This window comes from Mustela nivalis (assembly GCF_964662115.1).
Source record: "Mustela nivalis genome assembly, chromosome: 2".
Classification (NCBI taxonomy): Eukaryota; Metazoa; Chordata; class Mammalia; order Carnivora; family Mustelidae; genus Mustela; species Mustela nivalis.
In genome coordinates this window covers 179,349,788-179,377,337 of record NC_139021.1, presented here as the reverse complement: position 1 = coordinate 179,377,337, position 27,550 = coordinate 179,349,788, and the positions used below count along the sequence as shown (strand labels likewise).

Here is a 27,550-nt window from a genome sequence, read left to right as displayed (position 1 = left end):
TTTGAAGAGACAGAACGGGGACATATCCTCATGAATACATTTACAGAACAGGGATTCACCAATGGCAAATTAGCGAGGCTCAAAGCAAGGGCTGGTGGGTGCCGAGAGAAGGAGCCTGCCGCCCGGTCCAAGTCGCACCGTCCTGAGGTCGGAGCAATGAGCCCAGAGGCCTCTCCGCCTCACCCCAGGGAATCGACAAACCCAGTCTGTCTCAATGGCATTGAATTTGAGACACTCACCCAGAGCTTCCAGACGCCTGCCAGCCTAGATTTAGAGGTGGGACCCGCAAAAGATATGGTCTTGCTGTCTTGCTCTTCAGAAGTTGGGACACTGTGTGTGGCCCTGAGGTCTGTGAATCACCGGCATTCGCAAGACTCTGCCCACCCTGCCACGGCGCGGAGCACTTGCGGGTTAACACAGCTTTGCTCACTGCACGTGTCAGGGTTTCTTTGCGAGCCCAGAAACTAGGCAAATATCCACTCCGCTGGTGCAATTAATGTCAGAAGCAATGAATCTACATGCATTTAAAATGAGCTACTGCACCGAGACTCTGGGTAGCCAGTATCTGTAAAGAGTTGCTCCAGGTAGAAAATCAGGATCCTTCCAGAAGAGGAGAGCTAGTGGAATGTACTTCGTGCCCGTGGGCAGCCGTGCTGACCATCACCTGGTCATGGAGAGCCAAGGGGACGCTTGGAATGGTCAGTGAGGCTCCTGCGGGTGATGGATGGTGGGTGACCCCAGGGCTCCACAGCCCTCAGCTGGAAACCACTCTGGGGAACATCTCTCAGTCCTGAAGGGTGTTCAAGCCGGAATTGATTCGCCATTTGGATTCCTGGCTCCTGGGGATGAAAAAGAAGCCAGCATTTTTAGCAATTCCCCGTATGGAGTCTGCTGGGTTACTATAGAAATCTTTCTACTTCAGAAAAAAAAAAATGTTAGTTTATCCTAGTATTGAGAGAGACATTTCCAACAAACAAAAAAAAAAAAAAAAAAAAGAGAGAGAGAGAGAGAGAAACAGCAGCGGAGCAGGAAGAGAAGAGAGAAAATAGACAAACATATTGCATGGGAAGTGCTGAGGATATGTGCAGGAAGTATTTCTAGAGCGCTGACTTTGAAGGCGCAGGGAAGGGGAGGGGAGGGGAGGGCAATGAGTAGGTTGCACAACACTGGTGTTGCTCGCAGGCAGAGGGAGGCCGCCCCTCCAGGAATGCCCCTGCCTCCGTGGCAAGTGTCCCTGTTTCTTAATGCCGTGTCACCTCTTTGTCTATATACATCTCCTTCCTTTGGGACCCTGGAGGCAGAGGCTGTGTTGCTCTGTAGTGTGTACTAGACACATATGTACATCGGAGGTCCTGCCAGGGAGGCAGCTGGGGGAGAGGAAGAAGGAGTGACTGACCCGGTTGGCTTGGTGGGGAAGGGCTTGGGTTGCAGATGGGGTCGGCTATGGTCCGGGGCCTTTGGCCAGCCTTGGACAGGCGGAGACAGAAGGGAGGGCACCCCAGGCAGCCAGAGCAGAGGGCTGGAGGTAGGCGCCGAGCGGCAGGCTTCTGCATCAGTCTGCCAGGAGAGGGGGCTTGCCTGAGTGCTGGGAGAGGCTTTTGTAGAGCATCTTAGAACCAGAGGAGGATTTTATGTGGCAGAGCAGTGTTTTGGGGGGATCCATCTGGAAGGCATGTGGGGAGCAGACTGGTGGGGATGAACATGGTCCCCAAGAGAGGGGCCAGCAGGCCTGAAGAGGGATGAGACACAGGCAGCTCTGGGGAGGACTGGCTAGTCCTAGGTCTCCTGTTGGAATGAGTTTGGAGAAAGGGAGGGGTCTGGCAGGCTTCTGAGGAGGGTGGGGTACTGTCCGCAAAGGGAGGAAGATAAGTGATTTGAGGAAAAGGTTCACGATTTCACCTTGGTGTTGGGCGTGTGCCGTCAGGGAGAAATGCTCGGCCAGTCCAGCTTGGCTGGCCACGAAGCGGGCTGTGATGCAGACGTGGGTTGAAGGCAGCCAGCGAGGGCCACTGATTTCCAGGTCAGTGAAGGTGGGTCAGGGGCTGTGGCTGAGCCTGCCCGTGAGCGTGGTCGATGGTGGCAAGAAGCCAGGGCAGGGCAGGGCAGCCCGCCGGTGGACCTGGATAAGCCCACCTCCACACCCCGGGAGTGCCTCCTACCACCATTCTCCCTCCCGCCCTCTGGGACTCCTCTTCCACGGGACCAGATACAGTGCCTGTTTCCCAAGCAGATGACTAAAAGGGGACTTTTTTTTTCTTCTCCCCACCCTTTTTAAAAACCTTTTAATTCATTGGAGAAACAATATTGTGCCAACAGCAAATGCAAAAACCCAAAATCTAAGGTCCATCTTCCCTGAGCCCACCACCCTCAAGAATCATCCATTTGTATTTTCCCTCATTCCGGTCCAGGGTTTGTCTCGGCATTTGCAGAATTCATTCAGTTTTGATGAGAGGATGGGGCTAATTTTGCCCTGCGTTCTTCAGTTAATATTGGATCACGAGCCATTTTCTATGCTGTTCCATAGTTGTGATCGTGCTGCTGCAGAATGTTCCAGGGAGTGGTTGGAGTATGCTCTTCCCCGCTGCTTTCTTGCCCTGGAGCGCTGGGACATCTCTGGGCTCTGTGCTCCCGGGGAGAGGGTGAAGCACCACAGCAAGGGCCGTCATGCCTGTCATCATAGCATCCTTTATGCAGGATGTATATTACTGGAAACTGAATCGCTAGAGAAGAGGGCTCTGTTTCTCTCTCCTGCAGAAGGGCAGGGAAGCAACAGAACCGAGGGTTCAGTAGACACGAGGTTGGCAAAGTGTATTCCTGTCTCCAGGATGGGGAATCAGAGTCTCCATGGGGCTCAGACCCTGCAAACCCAGGTGCTCTCTGGGTGATCATTCTCACCTGGTTCCATTATCACCCCGTCCCCCCAGGAGGCTTTTTAGACACTTTCTTAATTCTTATCATTTTTAACCCATTATATTAAATATCAACAATTAATTAATAATTGTTAATTATTTATTAATAAATTAATACATTCTTATAATTTCTTAACCCATTATATTAAATATTAACGAGTAAGATTTTATTGGGTAGGGCTGAGCTTTGGAGGGCCACAAAGCATTGTGATGTATGAGACCTTTAGCCCCAGACAACCAGTTCTCACCTCTGAGGGGGTGATGTTGCCCCCCCACCCCCGGCAGAGAATGCATGCTCTGAGGCCAGGAAGAAGTTCTAGTCTTTACTGTCACTTTAACCATCAAGACCGCAACTCCAGTAAAATGTCTTAGGCTCCTTTCAGGAATAAGCAAGGTGGATCACCAGCCAGGTCTTTGATGGGGCTGGTGGCCCCTGGGGAAACCCTTCCTGGCATTTCAGAGAGGATCTCTCTCTGTGCAGGGAGAACTGTAAAGAACCTTCATAACCGAGACCCCTCAAATGCTTGTGTCATTCTCATGTGTAAAGGTGCTCATGACACCACAGCACGAAGAGGTAATGTGGCCAGGAGGGAAATGCTAGGGTGGCTGGGGTATGAGGAGGGGACTGTGTGTCATGGCTGAGGCCGTCCCATACAGAGAGATGTCTCCATGGCTAAGTGTGCATCCGACAGAAGGCGGAGCTTGTTCTCCAGTGTCAACATCCTGATCTCGAAGAACACAGGTGGTGTGTTGCTCCGACAGCTGACTGGGGGAAGGGGGAGGTGGGTATCAAGGGACAGTCAGGCTGTGTGCAGGACAGTTGTGTTTATTGCCTAGTTAAAGATGACTCGAGCGATGGTGTCTATAGAACTGGTCATTGATCCCAGCCAAGGCAGTGGGCCCTCTGGTGAGGCTGATGCTGGGAGGTGATGATGGCTGGAGTTTGTAGGGACTAGTATGCGGGACCCCAAGGCAGAGGGTGAGTGCGCTGCGGCCATCTTCAGAATGGTCATGGCGTGCCGCTGACGGAACAGGCAGCCAAGATGGGCTGGTGTTCGTTGCTTTGCCACACCTGCAGGGTCAGAGAAGATCCCTGAGTCCAAAGCACCTGGTACCCGCTGGGTGACCCTGGGTAAATCCCTCAGTGTGTTCTCTGAGCCTCTGTCTCCATATCTGTAGAATGGGGGCAATACTCTGCCTTACCTACGTCACCTGGCAGTCATGACAGAGAAAGTCAGGGAAGAAATAGACTGTGTGGCTAATGCGATTGTTGACATTATTAGTGACATTGTCACTGTGTCCCTTGGGAAGTTGTGGTGCGAGGCACGAGGTCCCACTTCAACCCTGCAGCATGTGCGTGTCCCCCTCGGTGATGGGTACAGAAGCCACGTTTCCCTCGCATGCTGTCTCCCCAGTGATGGCGGGTTTCTGCTTGGGCCCTGCTGTGGATGACCGGCCCTTGTAGTCAGCTGCCCCTTCCTCTCAAGGGCAGCCTGTGCTCCTGTGACTAGCAGTGCCCCCCTTGCCCCCTCTGGCAGCTTGTCTCACCCCCTCAGACTGAGGCTCTCTGTCTAGCAAGCTCTACTTTAAACGCAAAATTCAGGAAATGACACACATCTAATTTTTCTTCGTCATCAAAGCCTGTTTTCTCCACCTTTTCACCACGCGACCTGCTGTTACCATGGCTTCCCTGTACCCGTTACTTAGCGTCCGTGGATTGGGCCATCCAGTGACTCCCGTTTGTTGCAGCTCTGTGAGCTCCAGCAGGACGGGAGCCATGCCTTCCCTCAGCCTGACACATCATAGATGCTCACCAAATGATGAGAAAAAAATGGATATTCAGTAATAAATGTTTATTTAGGCAGGGTTATAGGGATCGAAGGCTCAGTGTGTCCTTTAAAGGATCTGTAGTCTAGTGAGGAGACAAAAAAAAAGAAAAAAAAAAAGCAAGAAACCCCAGTACAAAGGTGAGACCACAGCCAAGGGAGGTGAGAGTTACAACCTGAGGAGAACATTCCAGGCAGAGGGGATGGCGCTGGTGTTTGGGGAGGGTGAGGGCATGCAGGGAGGCTGTGGGAGGGGAACCGCAGGTAGCGGTCTGGGGAGCTCGGCTCCTTTAGCATCTAGTCACCACTGCTCAGAGCCCTAACTCTGTTTTGTTTTTCAGCTGATGAAGGCCGTGAACGAAATGTGCCCCAACATCACCAGAATTTACAACATTGGCAAGAGCCACCAGGGGCTGAAGCTGTATGCCGTGGAGATCACAGATCACCCTGGCGAGCATGAAGTTGGTGAGGTTGCCCCACTGTGACGCCCCTGTCCCTCCATGTCTGTTTGCTTCTTAAAGGACCAGGAGATGGCTCACCTCCATGAGGACATTCACGAAACAGGCTGGGAGCCGTCCACATGCCACTCTCACACAAAGAGTCTGCAAATTTGGGTTCTGTTTTAGAGGCTGTTGACTCATTTAAGGGAGTCATACCTTCCTTTTCTGTTCTCCAGCTCTGAGGCCGGTCACACTGACCAAAGGAAAAAGTGGCCAAAGGTGGTTAGGACTGAATCCTTTTATAGAAGAAAATTCTGGACTTACGTTATTAATGACTTAAATTAGAGGGAGGTCCCTTAATTTTTTATTTTAATTTAATTCCACTTTTGAGCATTTCCTGTCTTCAGGCATTTCTCCTTCAGTCACTCTGGAACCTGGATTCTCTGGGTCAGAGGGGCTTCTCCAGTTTTCTTTTGGGTAAATCTGCAAGTTCTTTAGAAATTCCCCTCTACTTAAGTCTGAGGTTTGCCTGCTTCATTTGGCTCTAAATTCATCAGTATTTCAGGAGTTCCTCTTAGGAGTTCCTTCGGAAGTATAAGGACTGGATCTGCAGATAAAATTACATTTCCTTAAAAGTAGTTGCTTTGCCAGTGAGAGAACAAGTATTGTCTGCCTATGCTGGGCTCTGATAAGCCCCCACATTGGAGAAAGTGAGCTAAGAAATGAGGAACTCAAAGGCAGCCCCCTTACAAAATTGCGTCAGTGCCGATGTCCCCGGCTGGTCTGTTTTCTGCTTCTGTTTATCCATCTCTACCTCCTTTATGATTTAATAGAATCTTCTTTGGAGAAGAACGATTACCTCCCCAAAGAGAAAAATGATCGCCCTGTCTTGTGTTTAATTTGTGAATTTTCAACCTTACGCACTGTATCATTTTCTCCGTTCTCGCTAAATAAGAATAAACATGATTACCCAGGGGCTGGTATCATCTATGAGTTTTCTACACATTTTCCTACGTACCTATTGGGGAATTCTAAAAAATGTAGTGATAGAACTTGGGGGGCCCATTTGTAAGACGAGATGGGGTAAAACTGTAAGTTGCTATTACTCAGAGATCTTTTTAATCCTAAATGGTAAGGGCTGTTCTGCTAGAAGCGCCGATATGGACTGTATTTTTTCCCGTCCTCGAGTAAAGGCGAGCCGGAGTTCCACTACATCGCAGGGGCCCACGGCAATGAGGTGCTGGGCCGGGAGCTGACGCTGTTGCTCATGCAGTTCCTGTGCCAGGAGTACTTGGCTGGCAACGCACGCATCGTCCGCCTGGTGGAGGAGACCCGGATTCACATCCTCCCGTCCCTCAACCCCGATGGCTACGAGAAGGCCTACGAAGGGGTAATGATGCCGCCCCCTGTTGGCCGGGGCAGCCGCTAGGTCCCCACCACAGAGCCCGCTGGGCCATGAGTCAGTTTCCCTTCCGTGTCCTGGCTTCCCTTTCAGTGTCTCTCCGCGGGGACAGGGAAACTCCTGGGGTTCCCGAAAGGGGCAAAGCAGGAATTGGCAATCATGGGCACCTGAGAGGTAGACAGGCCAACACCCTGGAAAAAGTGAACATGAGGGAATAATTCAGTAGAAGAGAATAAAAAGAATGCTGAACCTGGAGGAAGCACCATCAAGGCAGATCCTCTGTACATCTGTGGCCTGTCGTGCTCTCGGTGCTCTGAGGAGAGCTGTTTCTGTTATTCTGAGAGATCGTTTACATTTCATGTTCTAGTGGCGTAGACTTTGTGCAGGTTACATTGTGGATGGACTATTATTAGTATTATCTGGGAATAAAGTGTAAGACTGCACTTGGTACCTGTCACATGTATGCCTGATAATACAGAATTGGGGTTGTGTTTATGGGCACTGAGTTGGTTAGGGAGTTTTGGTGCCTGATTTGTAAGGTCCACTGGTCAAGGGTTTGCAAGCCAGACTTGTGGGCACGGCCGGGAGACTGTGTTAACGCGGTGGTGGTTGATTTTGCAGTGTTAGACTCTTGGATTCATTCCTACTTCAGGGTTTTATCTGACCAGTCTAGAAGTTCTAAGGGGGTGAGAGGGTTGGGGGTAAGGGTTGTAATACTTCTTGAACATTGCCATGTGGCTGCAGTGAGGCTCTGCCTTCCTTCTTAGGGTGATTTGGCAGTATTACCCCCCACCTACTAGAAGTGGTAGTACTAGAGGGTGCTTCATTGTTCTCTCTTGGGGGCTGTCTTTGGGCCGGAGGACCTGTGATGCTTAGAGACACACCCACGTGGGGATGGTGGGTCTGGAGACAGGGACATCTTGTGTGGGAGAAGTCTGGAAGCCTGTGGGTCCTTCATGCTTGGAATTGTCTCCCAGGGCTCGGAGCTGGGTGGCTGGTCCCTGGGGCGCTGGACCCACGATGGCATCGACATCAACAACAACTTCCCCGACTTAAACACACTGCTCTGGGAGGCAGAGGACCGACAGAACATTCCAAGGAAAGTTCCCAATCACTATATTGCAATCCCAGAGTGGTTTCTGTCTGAAAATGCCACGGTGAGTAAAAATACCCCATCATTTGCAGAGCAGTGGAAGGCCAAAGTTAACACCCGCTGGTATTTGCGGAAGATCTGACATTTAAGAACAAGACAAAACCATTTTTTTTCCCTTTCATGTTTTCTCCCAAAGCGGGGAAGTGTGCTAGATAATAACTACCTTTAAAGTTGATATTTGCAGATATTCTTCATAAAAGAGAAATCATTGAATTAGGTCTCTTTACAACCACACAAGGCTTTAAAAACAACAACAACAAAGAAAAGCCAAAAACCCTGCCATATGACTGTCCATATTACTCTCAGCTTCAGCCATGCTATGGAATTGCTATGAAATTGTCCTTAGACCTTACTGATTGCTTGAGAGACCTTAATTTTATTTCAGTAAGTCCTCATGGATCATTACACGTCATGCTTCTTTGGAAAGAAAAGAAATGCATTGAGACAGAAATGCTTCTTTCAAAATTCCAGTCTTCTTTTCCAAAGAGTGTGTTGTGGGAGAAAGAATTTTCACAAAATTTTGCATACCTTCTATGTTCTTCCCTTACCTTTGTCATCTATCTCTTTACCCCTGACCTCTGATTGTATATGTCCTTCAGGAGGGCTGCCTTGATTGCTTATATGAGTTAGGGTTAGATTCAGTGGGAACAATGGAAAAATCCAAAATGACAGCAGCTTAATGAGGGACAAGTTTGTTTACTTATTTATTTTCACATAGAAGGACCCTAAAGGCAGAGGATAGAAGCCCGGCCAGACAGAAGCCCTGTGAACATCAGGAATCAAAGACTCATCTGTCTTTCTGCTTCCACCATGTTAGTGTATGACTTCCACTCTCAAGATCTAAATCCAAGATGGCGGTGGGTGCTCCAGCTATCATGGCTGTGAAGGAAGAGGGGAGCCAGAGTTAAGATACAAAAAAACAAAAAATGGCGTTAAGAAACAGCAAAAAAGAAAAAAGAATACAGAAGATCCTCCTCTTAGACAATTCAGTTAATTTTAAGAATCATTCCTTGATTTCCTCCATCATACTTAGGCTTCAATCTCATTGGCAAGAATTTAATCAAAACATGCTCTCAACCCACTGTGGCTTCCTGAAAGCTGGAAAATGCTATATTTTAGGCAAGCACATTGCAAGCTCAAGAAAACAAAAATAAAAATAACTAGCTTCTGTCCCTGAGGAACTAAGGGAGAAATGATGAATGGATAGAAGGCAGCTCTCCTGCTCTGCCCTGGGGCTCTAGTCCACCCCATGGGCAGGCACCACCTACTGGAGGAAGGCCAGCATGGTTGCCTCATTTAGGAAGGCATAGGATGTTGTTATCCAGGCCCTCCGGAAGCAACCAGTCAAGTGATGTAGACAGACAGTGGCAGAGTCTGTGGTGTGGCTAGGGAACCCATAGGTAGCTTATGGGGTAAAAAGGGTTTAGGGCCTCTGAGTTTTCTGTATTCTCTCTCATTTCCCAGTTCCATCCTATACAATCCTCCCCACCCCCATACACACTTTTCTCTCAAACAAACGTACTGATGACGTCTGGTAAGGCTGAGAATTCAAGTGATGTTATCATTTGGGAACTCTTGGACCAGAATTGGAATATGGTAGCCAACGTTCTTGGCCCCGAGGCTAAGAGAAATAAGGAATTCTTCAGCTTAGAGAAAGTCCTTGGATATCAGTCTTTGCTTTAAGACTAGAACTTAGCTTTCTGAGCTTGTCATCTTTGGGAAACACATGGGGAATTACACAGATCCTCTACCACCAACACTTTTTCCAGTTGTGGTGATGTTAGATAAGAAGTCAGCAAAGATAAAGACTTGAAAAGCAGTCAACAACTTGACATAGGGATCTATAAGAAGTCTACAACCACTAGGTAGATAATAATATATTTTCCTGAATATTCCCTGTAACATTTTCTTTTTTTTTTTTTTTCTAAAGATTTTATTTATTTATTTGACAGACAAAGACCACAAGCAGGCAGAGAGGCAGGCAGAGAGAGGGGGAAGCAGGCTCCCTGCCGAGCAGAGAGCCCAATGTGGGGCTTGATTCCAAGACCCTGGGATCATGACCTGAGCCGAAGGCAGAGGCTTTAACCCACTGAGCCACCCAGGTGCCCCCCACCCCCTGGAACATTTTCAAAAATTGACATGCTCTGGGCTCTAAGGGAAATCTCAGCCAGTTCCAGAGAATAAGAGTCAGACCATGATGCTCTCACCAACATACAAATCAACAAGAAGACAGTAAATAGGCTAATGAAAATATCACCACCTCTTTAGAAAATTAAAGAAAAATACTTCTAAATAATAAGTCAAAGAAAAAGACTGTACTAGCAACTGAAAAATAATTAGAACCCAACAGTAATGAAAACATTATGTATCAAAATCAAAATTGGACCACAAAAACTCCTGTACTTTTAGGAATTTTATACCTTTCAATGATTATATTCCAAAGAAGAAAGGCTAAAAATTAGCTAAAGAAACTAGCAATTGAATACCAGAAGAACCCCCCAAAATATATAAAGATTATGATCAAAAAGTAAGAGCAGAAATAAGAGAAAAACCAAGAAATAATTTAAAGGGATTTGTCTGTTGAAAGAATCATTTGATAGGATTTAATCATCACTCCCAGGAAAATCTCTTAGTGAAACTTTATAATACAGATAGCTAGTTTCAGGGAGAAGGCTATTTTAAATGACATTAATCATAAAATAAAAGATTAATAAACTCAACTAGTAACCAACATAAGAAAGCTTGCTCATCAAAATTTTAAAACCATAAGAGAGAAGCTAAAAACCAAGAGAAATTATTTGCAAATTAGGAAATTGGAAAAGAATTAAAACTTTCAAATATATAAAGAATAACAAGAAAAAATAAACGGCTCAATAGAAAAATGGGTAAAAGAATATGAAGAGGCAATTCGTGGAAGAGGAAACATGGTTAATAAACATGAAAATATGTTCAGCCTTACTAGTACTAAGGAATGCAAATAAGAGAACATTTTACACCCACTAGTTGGCGAATTAAGAAGTCTGACAGTAGCTGAGCGTTGGAGAGGATATGGGGCCAGTGGCTGTCTCATGCATTGTGGGTGCGAGTGTAAATTAGCACCGTGACTTCAGAGAATAATTTGATTATCTTGTAAAGTGGAATATGTGTATTTCTTATGACTCTGCAGTCCCACTTCTGGTGATTTATGCAGGATAAATTTCAGCACATGTATACCAAAAGAAAGCTCAAAAAAAAAAAAAAACCACTGTTCAGTACAGTAAAAAATTGAGAATTACCTCTATGCCCCCATCACGAGGACAGTTAAACGATGACATCCTCATACCCAAGTGGAAAGGATTGAGCTACAGCTTTTATGCAACAATACAGCTACGCCTTGGAAACATGAATTGAGGGAAAAAATTGGAGACAACAATCAGTATGGTTCCCCCCCTTCTTTTTAAGAGCAAAAACAAGTAAAACCAAATAATGTATTTTTAAGCATACACACTTACGGTAAAACAAAAAGAACGCAAATCGTATGATTGAGGATACAGTGCTTACCTCCGAGTGTAAGACAGGAGGATGGGACAGAGGAAATCCCATATTACACAGAAATTGTCCTTAAGATCTGGTTTTGGGCACAGATGGCGGGTTAATGGGTGTTCATTGTATCAACATAGAGCAGAGGACAAGCAGGGACCAGCAGTGATACTGTGGAATGAGCCAAGTTCCACAACAGTAGAACAGTAGGGCCCATCCAGGGCCCCTGATGTGTTTAGGAAGAAAAACACAACTTAATGAACCCTAAGTCAATTTTGTTCCTCAACCAACTTTCTGTACGGCGCAGCCAAGCCATGTCCAGTCTTTATTTCTTTCCCATTATCAAATGGTATTCTGCTGGAATTCTCTTCATAGGAATCAGTAACTTAGGATAAATAACTGGATTCATGTCGAGATTGACCATATCAGGCTTTCTAATTTGGGCTTCGAGCATTGTGGGTTCCTTGCTTCCCACTCCCTTTTTTGCTCTCTCTTTTCCTGCTTTCCTTTCTTTGTTCATTTGTTCCCTCCTTTCTTTCTTCCTTTCAACTTTTTATCATAAAACAATGCCAACAGTACGGAACTGGAGCGAAAGCTTTCAGGGCCCTGGTGTTCCCACCTCAGCCTCAATATCTGTGCCTTCTCACCCGTCTAACGTCTGCACCCGCTTCCTCCTCCTCCCCAGAATTACTGGGGCAAGTCCCTGGAGTGGCATCATTTCATGTGCAGATATTTCGGTAAGTATCTCTAAAAGCTCAGAGTCTCTTTTAAAACCATGAGCAATTACCATTATCCTATCAAAATCAATTATTTCTAGTATTATGAAATATCCAGGCAGGGTTCACATTTGCCCTATTATCATTCTCTCTCAAAGATTTTATTTTTAAGGTTTATTTATTTGTTTATTTGTTAAATTTATTTATTTGTTTATTTATTGGGGCAGAGGGAACGAGAAAATCTCAAGCAGATTCCCCCACTGAACATGAAGCCCTATGCCGGGCTTGATCTCGCGACCCAGGAGATGATGACCTGAGACCAAATCAGGAGTGGGCCTCTTACCCGACCGAGACACCCGGGCGCCCCTCTTGTAGCTGAAGTCAGGAGCCAGTGAAGCTCCCTCATTGTGGTCAGGAGCACAGGCTTTCCAGTCTCCTTTAACTTGCTTCTGTTTCGCTTCCTGCCTTTTTTCCTTGCAATCTTGCTGTTTTTCAGCTCATTGCTTATCTCGTAACAACTAAGGTACCAGCAACCAGATTAGATCGTTTTGACACATTTTCCACTGTCTGGGTGCTGCCAGCTGTATCCTTTCCGTGTCATGTAACCTCTGCTTCTGTGTTTCCTGTGCGCTGGCCGTGAGCTGTCGACCAGACTAGGCTCCGTGGAGCAGGGGCCGGCAAGCTGCAGCCTGTAGGCGGGCTACTTCCCGCCCAGGCTTGTTGGTGTACATGGTGTCTTATCGGAACCCAGCCCTGTTCATCTGCGTGTTGTTTCTGGCGCTTCCCCTGCTACAAGGACAGAGTTGGGTAGTTGGGACAGAGACCACAGGGCCATCAAAACCTAAAGTATTTCCCATCTGGTCCTTTGCAGAAAGAGGCTACCAGGCTCTGGATTAGAGGCTGGTCATATTCTGGGTTGATATTTTCCTTGGGTGTGTATGCTCTTCCCTGGGAAGACTATTCTGTTGGTTTTCTCTCTTTCTCTGCTCTTTGGAGCCGGAGATAGACACGCCTGGCCCCTTGATTCACTGGATTTGAGAAGTGTTGATGCGCTAACTCCGTCTTTTCCCGCGGGCATGAACTGGGATATTCCTACAGAAAATATTCCTATCCGTGATTTGCAAAAAAATCTAGCTTGCTTCAGCCCAATTTTGAAATTCTACATTTTTTGCTACAAGTATTCCACAAAATGGTTGTTCTTTCAACCATGTCCCTGTTTGGGAAGTAGGGAGAGGACGCACTTTCCTTCCGGTCTTTATTTCTCAAAGCCTGTTTAAACGTGCCGTGTTCACAGGTGGCAGTGGAGACCAGGGCTGTCATAGCCTGGATGGAGAAAATCCCCTTTGTCCTGGGCGGCAACCTGCAGGGGGGCGAGCTGGTGGTGGCTTACCCCTACGACATGGTGCGGTCCCTGTGGAAGACGCAGGAGCCCAGCCCCACGCCTGACGACCACGTGTTCCGCTGGCTGGCCTACTCCTACGCCTCCACACACCGCCTCATGACGGACGCCAGGCGGAGGGTGTGCCACACAGAGGACTTCCAGAAAGAGGACGGGACAGTCAATGGGGCCTCCTGGCACACTGTCGCCGGAAGTAAGTCTCTGGTGGCCTTGCTGTCATTGTAGAGCCAAATGGTAAGCGTTGGCTGGGACAGGGAGGGACCCAGACATCCCTTACCTTTGGCATGGGGGTAGTCATGACTGTAGTCTGCCTTTGACTGTAGTCCGCCAACGCTCTATACAGACTCCTCCTTCGTCCTTCTGATAGTCTTGGGGGGTGTGGCTACTCCCCGTTTTATGAATGAGTTCACCAGGGCTTGGAATCTGAAGGGATCTCTCCAAGCAAGAAAGGGGGCAGAGCCACACCTGTTTGGCTCTGCGATCTGTTCTTAGCCCCGAGCTATTCGGGTTCTGCAGGGTCAGAGATGGGTAGATGTAGACTTGGAAGGAAGTATCAGATCGAAAAGTGAAACCAGCAGAGGAGCAGAGAGCATGCGTGTGCTGGTGCTGGGGCCAGAGGGTGTTTACCCAGAACTGTGCCCATCATGGGCGTGTCCCGTGCTGTAGGTCCCCAGAAGGTCCGGGCATCGACCCCACACTCAGGTGTGAAGTGACTTCAAGCTGCAGGTGTGTCCTGAGGCCCAGCGTGTGACAAACACCATTTCACACACCTCCCGTCCGCTGGGAGGTCAGACCAAGGCATTCGGTCGAAGCTTGCCTATGTGTGATGTGGGGAGTGTACGGTTTCACTCCTAGCATCCACATGGGATCAGATGGGCCTCCAGCAGGGACTTCGGGAATTCCTTTGCAGCAGCCACAGAGGACCCTGGGCTCCCATTTCCAGATAAGCTTTCCTTGCTGAATCCAAGCTGAGCTGGCCCAGGGCTCCCAGCCAAGGAGGGAAGAGGATATCCCATTCCCTAAGGTGCCTCAGCTTTGGGATGGCAAGACCCCACGCAGAATGCTGTTGCTCTTTTTCTCGGCTTTGTGGGGGTTGTCGAACTGCGGTTGAACTTGAGAAATATTCCAGGTCAACTGGACCTAGACTCACTCTGGCTCATCCCCCAGATGCCGTAGGGCCCCAGGGGAGTTCCTGGACCTCTCTGAACCCTGTATTTTCCATCTGTGAAATGGGCACATTGGTAACAATGAAGATGGTGGACCTTCAGGACTGTCATGAGGTTCACATGGTGGCAGGTGTGGGGCGTCCTCTGTCCAGCTTACCAGAGAAGCATGCCACGGGGACCCGTCCCCTGTCTGCCTCCCCCCTCTCCCGTGGTATTTGTTCACCATCACACCTCCTGCTCTCTGTTTCCCTAATTAACCATCATCTGATTTCCCTTTGCTAGATTCAGCCTTCACATGCTTTTCAGGTATGTGTCCGTGCTTGGGAAAAGAAAACTGAAAAGCAAATATCTTTGTTCCCGTGACCATGTTTTAACATGTACAGAAAGCTTGCCCATTTCTTCTGGGTTGCCTACCCCGCAGCGGTGTTTTGTTTATTTACTATCATAGTTTGGCCCTGCACAAAATTTAAAAAAAAAAAAATGGCAAATCCCTGTTGATTCAGAGAATTTTCTAATGGCCCCAAATCATTCTCGCTTTTCCATCTCAGCCCTGAGAACCGGCGACAGCCTTAACGTGAACGTTCTGTTTCCCTTTCCCGGCTGCCGCGACCACGTCGGGTACGGACCCAGCCAGAGTCACCGGCACCGGGGAGAGTGGCCGGCGCTGGGTCCGTCGCCACGTGTGGCAGAGCTGGCTGCCACGTAGTCACACGCGCAGCGTTTGATTTTTTCCTATCAATTATATTTTCCATTATTGCGGGGGCTTTCGTGGCAGGGCCGTGCGGCAGCTCGAGCCTTCTTAATCATCCTCCCTCCCGGCGGCGTGAGGAAGTGCGGGGACGCCTCTCTCTGTGGATTAATGAGATGTGACTTCCATTTCCTCCCCTCCCCCAACCCTCCGCTCCCTTTTCTTGTTCGGGTCTTGCTCATTAGCCGTGACCGACAGGCAGCGGTTAACGGAGATGGGGCTCTGGGGAGCCCGCTTCGGGAGAGCTCAAAACACACGTTGTTCGTAGTGTGTGTGTGTCACCTCCAGAGTGACGCCAGGCCCTCTTGGTCCCCGGGCTGCCACCCCACGTTCTCTGGCCCCCGTGACAAAGTGCACGTTGAGCTGGAGATGGGCGCCCGGGCCTCGAGGAAGGTGCAGCTCCGTGCTCCTTGCAGAAGCCACGGCAGTGGGATTCTAGGCCAGGAGAGCACAGGAACGTCTGGCTGGTCCCGCTGGGACCCGGGGTGTGTGGGGGTCTGTCTGGGTCATGCCGCAGGTCCTTGCCCACATATCACGCTTTCAAAGCCATTCCTGACCCAGGATTCTCGACTCATGCCATTTGCCGCCGGGCCTGAAGTCAGCAGCGTTAGCCCAGGTGAAGCTTTTCCACCCTGGCTTCCCAGCACGTCACCGAGTCCTCCGGTACTTCTAGTGCTTCAAAGACACAAGGCAGGGTGGCAGACCCCCTCAGAGTTGCACGGGTAACACTGATTTGTTTCTGTGCCAGCAAGGCCTGGAAGGTTGGGAGATGAAAATCCTCTGTGCACAGAGGCCCCTGGTGCGCTCAGCGTGTCCTGCCCTTGCTAACTAGTGGCCATGGCGTCTGAGGCCCCCCTCTGCCCTCTCATAATGCCACATGTGGGTTCAAGTGGATACGTTGACATGGCATTTTGACCAAGCTCCTCCAGCCAGACCAGGCCCCTTTGAAGGAGGTGCCCTTAACGTGCGTGACAGGGTTCCCTCTCCCATCCCACAGCTCTCTGCCTCCGTCTTATCACAGATGTGGTCAAAGGTCCGTCTGCCGACACGGGAGTGGTTGAAATCTGGAATCCGCCCGAGAGAGTGGCTGTGTGTTTTGTACCATTTTGCCTGTGACTGTAGCGATCGGGCTGTTGTGGAATTTCTCTGGATACCCCAAGCCATGAGTCCTAATCAGGTGTTTCTACTGGGCAGTACGCCGCTGAGCATGATGGCGAGGTAGGCAAGGAGGGTAGATGCAGGGTGAGGACAGAGGCCGCTTGTGCAGGAGGACCTGCTCCTTTGATGAGTCACCACACAGAAACCCAGCACTTCCCGCTCTGCTCTCTTAGCCCTGACCCTAAAAACCCAAGGACGGCTCGTGGAGGGGCCTCCTGCGTCCTGTGGATGCTTCCTGTGGTCACGCACAGCATAGCTGCCGTGTGTTCTTGCTGATCTGATCACCCTGTTGCTCAAAACCAGAAATGTCTGGAAGAACTTTATGCCACCTACCATTCATTTCTTCGCTTCACAAATACTGGGAGCCGTACTAGGTTAAATTAAGGGTCTTGGGATGTGATTATCCCGAGTTACCTAGATGGGTCCTAAAATCATTGACAAATGTCCTTATAAATGACAGAGGAGAAGTCACGTGAAGCCAGAGGCAAAGGTAAGAGCAATGCAGCCACAAAACAAGGGACGCTGGGGGCGACCCCATAACGGAAGCGGGAAGAGGCGAGAAAGTTTCCTCCCTTAGAGCCTCTGCAGTGAGCACAGCCCTGCCAGCACCTGGATCTCAGACCCCCAGCCTCTAGAACTACGGGAGGATACATTTCTGCTGTTTTAAGTCCCCCAGTTTGTGGTCATTTGTAACCGCAGCCCTGGAAGTTTAACGCGGGGCCCAACTCCAGGCCAGGCTGCGCGTTTCATGTCCTGTTGCAACAGTGTCAGGATGTTCGAGATCTGTCTGCTGCCAGGCGCGGGGGGTGAGTGCGTCCACCCAGCGGACCCCAGGCAGCCCAGCCCTGGAGAAAAGAGCAAGGCCTTGGTGTCACACACACTGAGGTTCAAATCCTGACTCTGGCTCTTTCCAGACACGTGGTTCTGGATACAGTTCTTGGCTGTTCTCTATCTCCATTGTCTTCCTTGTGACCCTGGGCTCTGCTGCCTAAGTCTCTGTTGAATTTGTGGTCAGTGGAAGCAGAGCACTAAGGACAGGTCCTGGCTCATGGGTGGCACATGGGTAACCATAGAGAAAAGCTCCATCCACCACTTCGAGTCCATACTGCTCATTCATGGTGGCTTTATTTTTAAAAATGGTGTGTTAAACTGGGTTTACTGAGCAGAATTTTATCAGTCTTCCTTTTGCCAGCGATGTTCCCAGACGCACCTGTCTTCCCCAGAAATCATTCTGGCTGCATCCCTGCTCTCTCCCCCGCGCCTCCCCTCATCTTTGCTGTCATTCCTTCGCAGTCTGCAGCAGGTACTGGACACCTCCTTGTTCCAGTGAGGTCGTCCGAATCCCGTTCTTGAACGTTCTTGCTGTCTCCCTCCTGCCCTGGGAGCACGGTTTGGTGACAGCGTTGTCCGGTTGGCTCGGCAGGTCTCAACGATTTCAGCTACCTTCACACAAACTGCTTCGAGCTGTCCATCTACGTGGGCTGTGACAAGTTTCCGCACGAGAGCGAGCTGCCCGAGGAGTGGGAGAATAATCGAGAATCCTTAATCGTGTTCATGGAGCAGGTACGGCACCAGCACATGCCGGGGTGGGGGCCGTAAGGGAAGGGGCCGGTCAGGGGACTGAAAGCCTGAGACTGAGTCCAGTTAGTGCTTCAGATCTGGCCGTCGCGCTGGGCCAGCCCCAGACGGTGCCGGAAGAGCCAGCATCTGTCCACACCTGATTCGGCCCCCGGAGTGAGCTGTAAAGCCTCACTGATCACTCACACTGGGTTATGGTGAGTGTGACCGGATGCCACCCTGTGGGGAAGGGGTGACGTGTCTGAGCCAGCATGCCCAGGCCCCTGTGCTAGTCTGCTAGGGTTGCATAAAAACATAGGCCCCCCGGCGGGGGGGGGGCTCAAGCAAAAGAAATTGAGTTTTGGAGGCTGAAGTCCAAGATCAAGATGTTGGCAGGTTGGTTTCATTTGGAAGAGCCTCCTTGGCTGGCAGATGTCTGTCTCCTCCCCGTGTCCTCACATGGTCTTTCCTCTGTGCACACATGCTCCTGATGTCTCTGTGGGTCCACAGTCCTCTTATAAGGGATTCAGATTGGATCTGAGCCCACCTGAATGACCTCATTTTAATTTCATCACCGCTTTGAAGACACGGTATCCAGATATAGTCACGTTCTAAGATCCCGGAAACAAGGACTTCACCATGGGGATTGTTGGAGGATACTGGGGTGTCCATCATGGCTGTGAGGCTGAGAGGCCCTGCCGTGGGTGTGTGAGGCTCCTGGGAGTGGGTCTCCTGAGCCCCTCCCAGGCTTCTGATTACAGTTGGTGAGAAAGCCCTGCTGGGACCCCCAGAACCCTCCGTCGCCTTCCCTTCCTCCTGCTCGCAAGGACCCACCCATCCTGTAGCATCCCGTAAACCAGTCTAGTTCGGTGCTACAATCAATCCAGTAATATCCACGCCCCACTAAGGAACAAACAAACTGGAAACCAAAGGAATAAACAAAAGGGCCACTTCCGTGACTCCCATCCATTAGGAAGCGTGACCCTGAGGCTCACAGGATCAGGCACGGAGGCCGCCCCTTCCATGAGTTGTTGTAGATGAAGCACAAGACAATTTCAGGCCATGGCTCAGCTGCCAGCTTCCTGGTTCTTACACCTCCCACTCCACTGATCTTGGCAGAGGTCATCCCTGGCACCTAGTGTCCCAGTCTGCCCCACAAGGATCCCCGGAGACTCTGTGCAATCCCCAGTACACTTGCCGGCACAGCATGTGTGAACCTGTTCTTCCCTCTTGGGCAGATGCAAGCGCGCTGTCTGTCCGCACCCTGGAATTTTGCGAGGAAAGGCACTTTTTCATTTTCTCTATGAAAAGAGAGAAGGCTCTGATCATCCTAAAGGAATCCTGTGTCCCGTGCTGTGGATAAAGGGCCCGGGCACAGTAATACATACAATGTCATTGGAAATGATGGTGTACCACCGGGAATGTCACATTGTTCTACAGATAGGGAAACTGAGGCACAAGGTTCAGAGTGATGTGGGTCTTGTGACGCAACCAATTAGCGGAAGGGCCCTATGGACTGAGTTGTCATTTTTAAGAACGCCTTTGACTCTTTTCTCTCTGATTCTTAAGTCGTTGGGTTGACATGTTTGGTCCGTGGAGTTCAGGAAAGTCAAATGCACTAGAAAAAATTAAATTCTGTTTTTACTGGGTGTGCTTGACATGCACCATCTCAGATCCTAATATTTTTTACGCCTCTAGAATAGCTGAACTCCAGGGGAAGACTTCCCAGTGCACGGACCCAAGGGGAACACAGAAATTTACACACCAAATCCGGGTGCAGCCAGGGAGTTTTTGAGCTAGATAAGGCTTTGAGAGGGTTCTTGGCGGCCCTGGGGTGGCATTTGGCTTACAGCCGTCACTGCGCACACGGGGTCGGGTGCGTTGTGAGCTCACCCGGTTCCTTGTCCCGTGTGCTGAGCAGGTCCATCGCGGCATTAAAGGCGTGGTGAGAGACTCCCATGGAAGAGGAATTCCGAATGTCATTATCTCCGTGGAAGGCATTAACCACGACATCCGAACAGGTAACTGCAAGCCTAGACGACCTGTCTCTCAGGAGGGAATGTCTGTTTTCTCAAAGCATTTTGTTTGGGTTAAAAATCACACGTCAAGTGCTGGAAACGTCTTATGGAGAGCCGAATTCTTGTCTCCTTCCTTGGATTCCCCGTGGAGACCCTGGAAAGCAAGGTTCTGAGCCTGTACTTTCTGGCTTCTCCCTTATTCAGGTGAAAACCAGAAGTGCAGGGAGGGGTGAGGAGACGCTGGTGGCTTAAGACGCGGCTGGGAGTGGGTTCGGGGGTCGGACTCCCAGCGCCGGCATGCCCCTGCCGCTCAGGGCTTCCCCGCTGCTGGGAGACCCTTGTAGTTTTCCCTTGTGCCCAGGACCGTTGTCACCATGATAGTGCTCAGTGTGTATGGTGGGACATGAGGAAACAGTGACCTTGACTGTGACAGGGACGTGTGCAGCCTGATGTGACAGGTGCACAGGGAAGAGAATTGTCTAGAAGCCCCCAGCAGGTTGTCTGCAGGCATTCTGGAGGAGATGGTGTGTCCAGGGCCTTGTACACCCACGCACAGAGGTTTTCGGCCACCGAGAGACTCTGCGGAGCGCCACGTCATTGCCCACATCATTGGGCAGGTGGCTTTGCTTTGGTTTCAGCTGAAGTGAGCGGGACATTGGGTCCTGTGCTGGTTTCCAGTGGGTGTCATGACAAATGACCATGGACTTAAAAAGTCAGAAATGTATTCTCTCACCGTTACGGAGCCCAGAGGTGTGAAACCCTGGTGTCAGCAGGGCGGTGCTCCCTCCAGAGCCCCCGGGAAGGACCCTTCCTCAGCTTTGGCAACTTCCTTGGCCACATCACTCCACTTCTGCCTCCATCTCCATGGCCTCCTCCTCTCTACCTCTTACAAAGACACCTGTCATTGGATTTAGGGTCCACCCAGGCCATACAGGATGATCTCATCGGGGGATCCTTAATTATACCTGCAAAGATCCTTTTCCCAAATAAGGTTCCATTCATAGAGTCTCGGTATGTGGGCTTCCGAGGACCATGATTCAACCTACTCCAGGTCCCCCCGCCCTGGGCACAGAGCACAGACTCAGAAGCAAGAGAAGGGAAATGGTGACTGCCACGAGGCAGACCTGTTCAGCCCTCGGACACACTCGAACAACTGGGAGAAATAGGATATGAGGCCACTTGGCAAGTGTTTAATGCAGCCTGAACTTGACCTGTTGGTTCAAGAGCTGACCCTGGATGGCGCGGCCAGTGGCCCAGGACAGACAGAGTTCCCAGAATATGTGACTGTCAGATTTAAAACAAGGGCGTTCCCAGGGAAACGAGGCCACGTCCTGTACAGCCACGGGTACAGCCTGTGACGGCTGGAGGGGTCCCCAAGGTGTCGAGAAGCTCAGCCTCGGTTCGGCCCTGCCCCACCCCGTCAGGCAGCCCGTGGTTGCAGAGTCGATGCCTACTCAGCACCTCCTCGGCTGCTGGCTAGTCTCAGCCCCAGCCGCTGCGGGGTCACTGTGGTACCCTCAAAAGGCCATGTGAGATTGGGCTCTGGGGTACCTCCCGAAGCTCTTCTTCTGGGATGACCAGCTCTCTCGGTTTGCCCAGGACTGGCCTCATTTGAAAACTGAAAATCACGAGTCCCACTTTTGGTCAAATAGGAACAATCACTCCCCTGTGCTGCCTCGCCCGGTGCCCCTGCAGGCTCCCTCCTGGAGGCCTGAGGCCACGTGTCAGGGTCCTCGCTCTAGCAGGATCGCCTTCGCTCTGCCTCCTGAACCTCCTTCCTTCGAGAATCCCTTAGTCCCTTCCTTGCTTTCAGGTCTTTGTTCAGATGTCACTAGGTCCACAGAGCCAACCACGGTGACCACCTTTTCTAACACGCGAATGAATGAATACACATGGCATGATGTTTCTGGGAGTACACAGAGGGGCTGAGCTGGGATCTGAGCCAGGGGCTAGGAACTGTGAATGCCGTGCCCCAGCCCTTGTCCCCATGCTGTCCCTCCTAAGGGGACAGGAGCCTCTTCTCCAGACTGTTCACATGCACTAATAGACCTGGTCCTTCTGACAAGCGATCTCATTTGACCTTTGAGGAAACGGAGCCTCTGGGACTGAAGAAGGGGCTAGGCTGGGCTTCAGACTTGCCCTGCTGTCCTTCAGTGCCAGGCTAACCTGAGAGCCTGCTGGCATGCCTGCTACAGAAGGACAAGGATTGATCCCATGGGTGGATTGTAGCCGACACGCCGCAGAGCAGTAGACCGCTGTGTAATGCTGTGATACTCCTCGCTGTCCTCACCTGTCTACTCTTTGTCCTTGAGGACCTGGTAGCCGCTGCCTGTGAGCTTTCCCACCACGCAGCGTGGCGTTCGGTACAGGCCGCCCTTCACCGGTGTACCCCAGGCCGCGCGTTCATTCCCGGACTCATTCACTCGTTCTTCTGTTCACTGACAGGTTCTGAACTTGAGATGCGTGGGATTGCCGCGGGGTGCGGCCATCATTACGACAGAAGGGGCTGCTGTATCTGGGCCCGCATCGGACTTACATTTTAAACATTGCTAACAAGCTCCTGTAAAAGAAGAATTCACAAAAATTCCTAGAACATTCTTGGGATGATTAGCACTTTGTATACATGTGAGAAAACAGGAGGGTTTTAAACGGGGTGGGAGAGAGAGAGTCCGCTGAGCCCCACAGGCCAGAAGACAGTGCTGTGCCCCATGAGCTTGGAACCACAAGGCTCTTGTGATCACAGAGGTGGTTTGGATGAGCCGATGAGAGCCGCCTCCCCCTCTCCCTTTATTTCCTTCCTGAAATAATTTCCCAGTGTATTCTCATGATAGATGAGCTCCGCACTTTGCATGTGGTTCCTTATCATATTTATTTCAGCGTCTTAGTGCTCAACATTTGCTCTGAATTTTCCTTGATCTCTCTCCGAGGTGTCTGTGATCTGACAAGTTTTCTTTCTGGAGGAATTTTGCACAAAATCAACAGGGGGATTGAAGTCCCAGGAGAGAGAAGCTAGTCAGAGTGTTTCTAAATGCATGCAAGAATGTTGGCCAAATGCCTGGCTCAGAATGCCCCTGGACTGTCCTCTGTGTGGCAGACACAAACCTGCCCTCCGACCAAATGGACATGTGACAGTATCTGGGTCGTCCCTCCGTCCACCATGCTGCACGACACCAGCCACGTCCCCATCCCTCCCCTCCTACAGCTCCTAGAACATTCACCCTTGAATACAGATCTGGTCACCCCGTGGGCTAGCAACCAACTATGCTGACCCCTGAATTCCATGAAGTGGATGATTCTAGACTTTACTGGTCATTGGGGGAAGAAGCTGAGATTATAAGAGCCTTGGGGAGAATTGCGAGGAAAGCCTAACCAAGAATATCTGGGGGAAAGGGTGCCGTGCGGGCAAAGGAGAGAGTCTGTGTTTCAGAAGCGGAAACTTGCAAATTACAGAGCTGACGCCCCTCGTTCAGATTCTGCGACCCTAAACACACTCCTGATAGTTTTACTCATTCTTTGAATGTATCTATGGAGCCCGCCCCGTGCGCCAGCCTGGAGATGCTGTGGTGGAGGAGACGGATGCGGCCTCTATTCTAGCGGGGGAATCTGCGAACAGTTACAAGGGGAAACATAAAAGGTAACTGCAGACTATGGTGCACGCCGTGGAGGAGAGAGTTTGGATGATGTACAGGAACTGGGGGTCGGCCAGGGAAATTTCCATCTTCGAAAGCTGGATTGCATTATGAGGCTCAGGCTGGCTGACTTCAAGACAAGACTCAGCGGGCTCCTGCCTTCTGGAAAGCATGAGGTAGCACTTTATTTCATTGAGAAGCTCGCATTTTTACCGAAGGAAGATGCAGGGCACAGCGCTGAGGACTGGGGAGCGGCTGTCGGGGCCATGTGGACCCCGAGCCCCACACTGAGGCGTGTTCACCAGTGAGCGGCCATCGGGCTGCCCGTGGGGTTCCTTCCCCACACGCGCTTGTGAGCGGGCAGGGCAGATGAATAAAGATGGAACTTGGACCTGATGCTTCATCCTCCGTGTGTTTGGGGGAGACAGTCACACCCACATGCAGCGCTGCTCCTGTCCCTTAGAAGATCTCAGCCTGTGGTCGACAAAGGAGCCTGGCCCGGGGCCTCCTTACCCCTTTGCCTTTTCTCTTTGGGCACCAAAGCCTCAGACCAGGCAGGACACCCAGGTGGATGCGAGAGAGGAGAGAGAGAGAGAGCAAGCACTGGGTGAGTCTGGCGCTGGGGGCCAGCTGGGGACTGGCCGTGTGACCTCGTGCTGTCCTCTCACATGGAAAGGGGACTTGTCATACAACCCGCCTCAGACGCTCGCTGGAGATTCAGCGGAACAGCACCCGCCTTGACCTTCTGGTCGCCACGTCCTCCACGGTGGCGGGTGGGGTGGGGTGGGCATCGCCAGTGACCCCGTCTTTGCCTCAAAGCCTCTTTTCAGGTCAGGGGCCTAAGTGTCCTCAGCAGGTTGTAGGCTCCTGGGAGGAGCGTCCTGGCCTGGAAGCCTCTGCCACAGAGACGGGGCCCAGCGCTAAGGGTGGCCCAGGGCCCCTGGTGGGTTTGTTGGGTGACTGAGCAGCGTGTCGCCGGGGAGGTGGGAAGCCTGCCCAGCAGCACTGGCCGGTGTGTCCCTGCTCCTGCAACTTCGCGTTTCTCTTGCCCACCCTGCCCCCAACCCCGGGACCGGCAGAGGCAAATTCCAGGCCTCCTCCCAGATCATTTGGCCCTGGTCCCTGGAATCTTTTATTTCTCTTTTCAGAAGTAAGAGACCCACCTCTTAAAAGAACTACTATTCGTATTTATCACCAGGCCGAGGGAGGCCAGGAAGCCAGGCGCTGATGGCTTTTCAAGGTGGCATTTTGTGGCCAGGGCACAGCATTTGGAGGCTCAGGTTGATAATGAATGGCGTGTATTGTCACGGGGGAAGGAGCATGGTGATCATTCCTCCATCTCCACTCATGTGTATGAACACGGCGGGGAGCCTACACCCCAGCCCTCTGCCTGGTAAAACCATTAAGGTGGCTTCCAAGGAAGAAAACATTCAAAATGCCATAAGAATCTGAAAAAAAAATTTTTGCTTCTGCAGAGGCTCAAATTCCACGAGGCCAGTCTCTGAGTCTCTCTCTGGCTGGGAGGCTGGTTCTGGAACAGCAGGGCTGGTGGTATCTGCCTTAGAAGGGAATAGCCCTGAATTCCCTTCCTTTCTCTTCGCAGCCAGCGATGGGGATTACTGGCGCCTCCTGAACCCCGGCGAGTACGTGGTCACTGCCAAGGCGGAAGGATTCGCCTCGTCCACCAAGAACTGCATGGTCGGCTATGACATGGGTGCCACGCAGTGTGACTTCACCCTCAGCAAAACCAACCTGGCCAGGATCAGGGAGATCATGGAAAAGTTCGGGAAGCAGCCCATCAGCCTGCCAGCCAGGCGGCTGAAGCTGAGGGGGCGGAAGAGACGGCAGCGCGGGTGACCTCCCAACACTTGAGACCGGTCCCGGACCCCTGCAAATTAAACCACCCCCAGTTGTAGCTCTGTAGAGGACTCGCTCCCTATTGTTTTCTCTGTAATTCAAGAAGGCCTGGGAGAATGTGTGTGTTGCAAGGCTGGTCCCAAGGGGGAGGGCCGAAAGCTTGGAATAGATCTGTTGTGTTTGTTCCATTTATCAAGAGACCTCTGACAGATGAGCAGAGAAAGGCTGGTAGGAGTGAGAATTCAGCAACTCAACCTGGGAATTGGAGACAGGGAGGGGGTTTGCCAGTTCAGGGCCTCCTGGTTGCACAGGAAAGGAAGCCGGTGCTCCCCTGCCATTTGCTTGCCTGACAGCAAGAGTTCCTGGTACATTTGCATTTTGCGAGGCTCTAATTGTAGCACTCCTTGGGTCCTGTGGTCCCAGAAGTTACCGTTTGAGATGCTCAGGGGTCTTCTGAGAGAATCCACCCTCTCTGGCCCCAGGGACATTTCCCAGCTGCTACAGATTTATCGCTCCTCTGTCAACAATAGAGACATTACCAAGTGAGTGTCAGTCAGCCTCTTGAATCAGTGTAGTTCCTCTTTCCATGAAGGGCTGTGTTCATACAAGGAGAAAAATGCTGAGCGAGTTTACCAGGGATTGGAGGGCAGCAGGAGCGCAGGGCCCACAGAGAACCCCCAGACTCCCTGCCGGTCCAGGAGCCCTGAGAACTGCCTGGACTGGGAAAAGCAGGAAGAGTCGCCCTTCCCAAGGAAGTCGATCACTCAGCCTGGCTCTCCTTTTTGACCTGCAGGAACTTGAGAAGGGCCAGAAGGGTCTGACTTGCAACCCTCTCTCTGCTCAGGCTGTCCCTCCTTTCATAGAAGCGAGTGCTCCTAAGTTGGCCTAACATCACCAAGGGAGTTATTTTTGATGTGTGGGTTGCCAGACCTTCCACTTATACTGAATGTGATGAAAAGCTCTTAGAATTATCTGTGGAATATGCTGGTTTGGGAGGGGTGATACCAGAAAACTGTTCGACTTCTTTTTATTAAAGTTGTTGCCTCAGTGACCTGGGGAGAGTGAGAAAAATAAAGCAATTTCATGGTGAGATCGCTCCAGCGTGTGATTTTCCTGGGCAGGCTCGCAGTCACCCAAATGTCGTGCCCTACTGCCTCTTCCTGAGGTCAGTCCCTCCAGAGGCAGGTCCGGCCTGGGGAGGGGTGTCCTGTGCCCCCACCCAGCTTGGCGCTTCTGCTGACAGCTGTGTGTCCCCTGCCTCCTCCCCGGGAGAGCCGTGTGCCCAGGTAAAATCATCCTGCCGCTGGGGGTCCCCCGGTGACTGCTGGGGATGCCAGCCAGCATCTTTCCAGAAAAGATTCTCATGCAGCTTTCTGGCTGTCTACACCAGAGATGGCAACCTTGCCTTATAAAGGATCAGATGGTAAAGATTGCAGGCTTTGAGCAAGCGTGGCTGTGTTTCAATAAAACTTTATTTACAAAAACACGTGGTAGTTGGAGTTGAAGGCCCCACTGGGACACAGCTCGCTGACCCCTGCTCCAAATCGGCACCATGCAATAGAACTTTTTCCACGATGATGGAAATGTTCCATTCCGTGCCATCTAGTGCCGACGTCGCTGTTGCACGTGGCTAGCAAATGCTGGAAACATGCCTCGTGCACCTGGGGGCCAGTGTCTCTGGTGTTACATAGTTTCCATTAATTTGATTGTAAGAGCCACGTCAGCCAGCACAGCTCTCCACGCAGCCCACATGGTGGGAAGAACCTGGTGTAGTCAGAGCGGGTAGGTGGGGTTGTCCATAGCACCCTCGCGGTGATGACCCCGCACTACTGTTCAGAAACGCTGTAGCTGTTCCAAGCGCCTCGGTCACTCAGTAACCGAGTGGTCAGGGCCTCACCCTTGGTGCCAGGGTGACTCAACCTTACTGCTGGTGAGTAGCACTGGCCCCTTCGGACGACGGTACGCAGTCTGTGTGTCCGTGCTGGGCTCTGCTGTCGGCAGGCCTGCCGTGGGCCCTGGCTCACTGACAGGCATCCTGGGCTTGAAGCCTGGG

At 51.0% G+C, this 27,550-nt stretch overlaps 1 protein-coding gene across 2 annotated transcripts in view; it reads left to right on the top strand.

The window, feature by feature from the left end:
• CPXM2 (carboxypeptidase X, M14 family member 2) overlaps window positions 1–26,587 on the top strand; it is a gene marked incomplete at its 5' end in the record, with an annotated part of 122,752 nt that extends 96,165 nt beyond the window's left edge. For both annotated transcript variants that reach the window (XM_082721649.1, XM_082721650.1), the window contains 7 exons: window positions 5,077–5,200; window positions 6,369–6,565; window positions 7,555–7,734; window positions 13,260–13,557; window positions 17,860–17,999; window positions 19,915–20,014; window positions 25,244–26,587. In XM_082721649.1, the coding sequence (XP_082577775.1) occupies window positions 5,077–5,200; window positions 6,369–6,565; window positions 7,555–7,734; window positions 13,260–13,557; window positions 17,860–17,999; window positions 19,915–20,014; window positions 25,244–25,497 (1,293 nt within the window). In that variant the 3' untranslated portion in view covers window positions 25,498–26,587. The remainder of the gene's footprint in view (window positions 1–5,076; window positions 5,201–6,368; window positions 6,566–7,554; window positions 7,735–13,259; window positions 13,558–17,859; window positions 18,000–19,914; window positions 20,015–25,243) is intronic.
• Window positions 26,588–27,550: the final 963 nt, after the last annotated feature.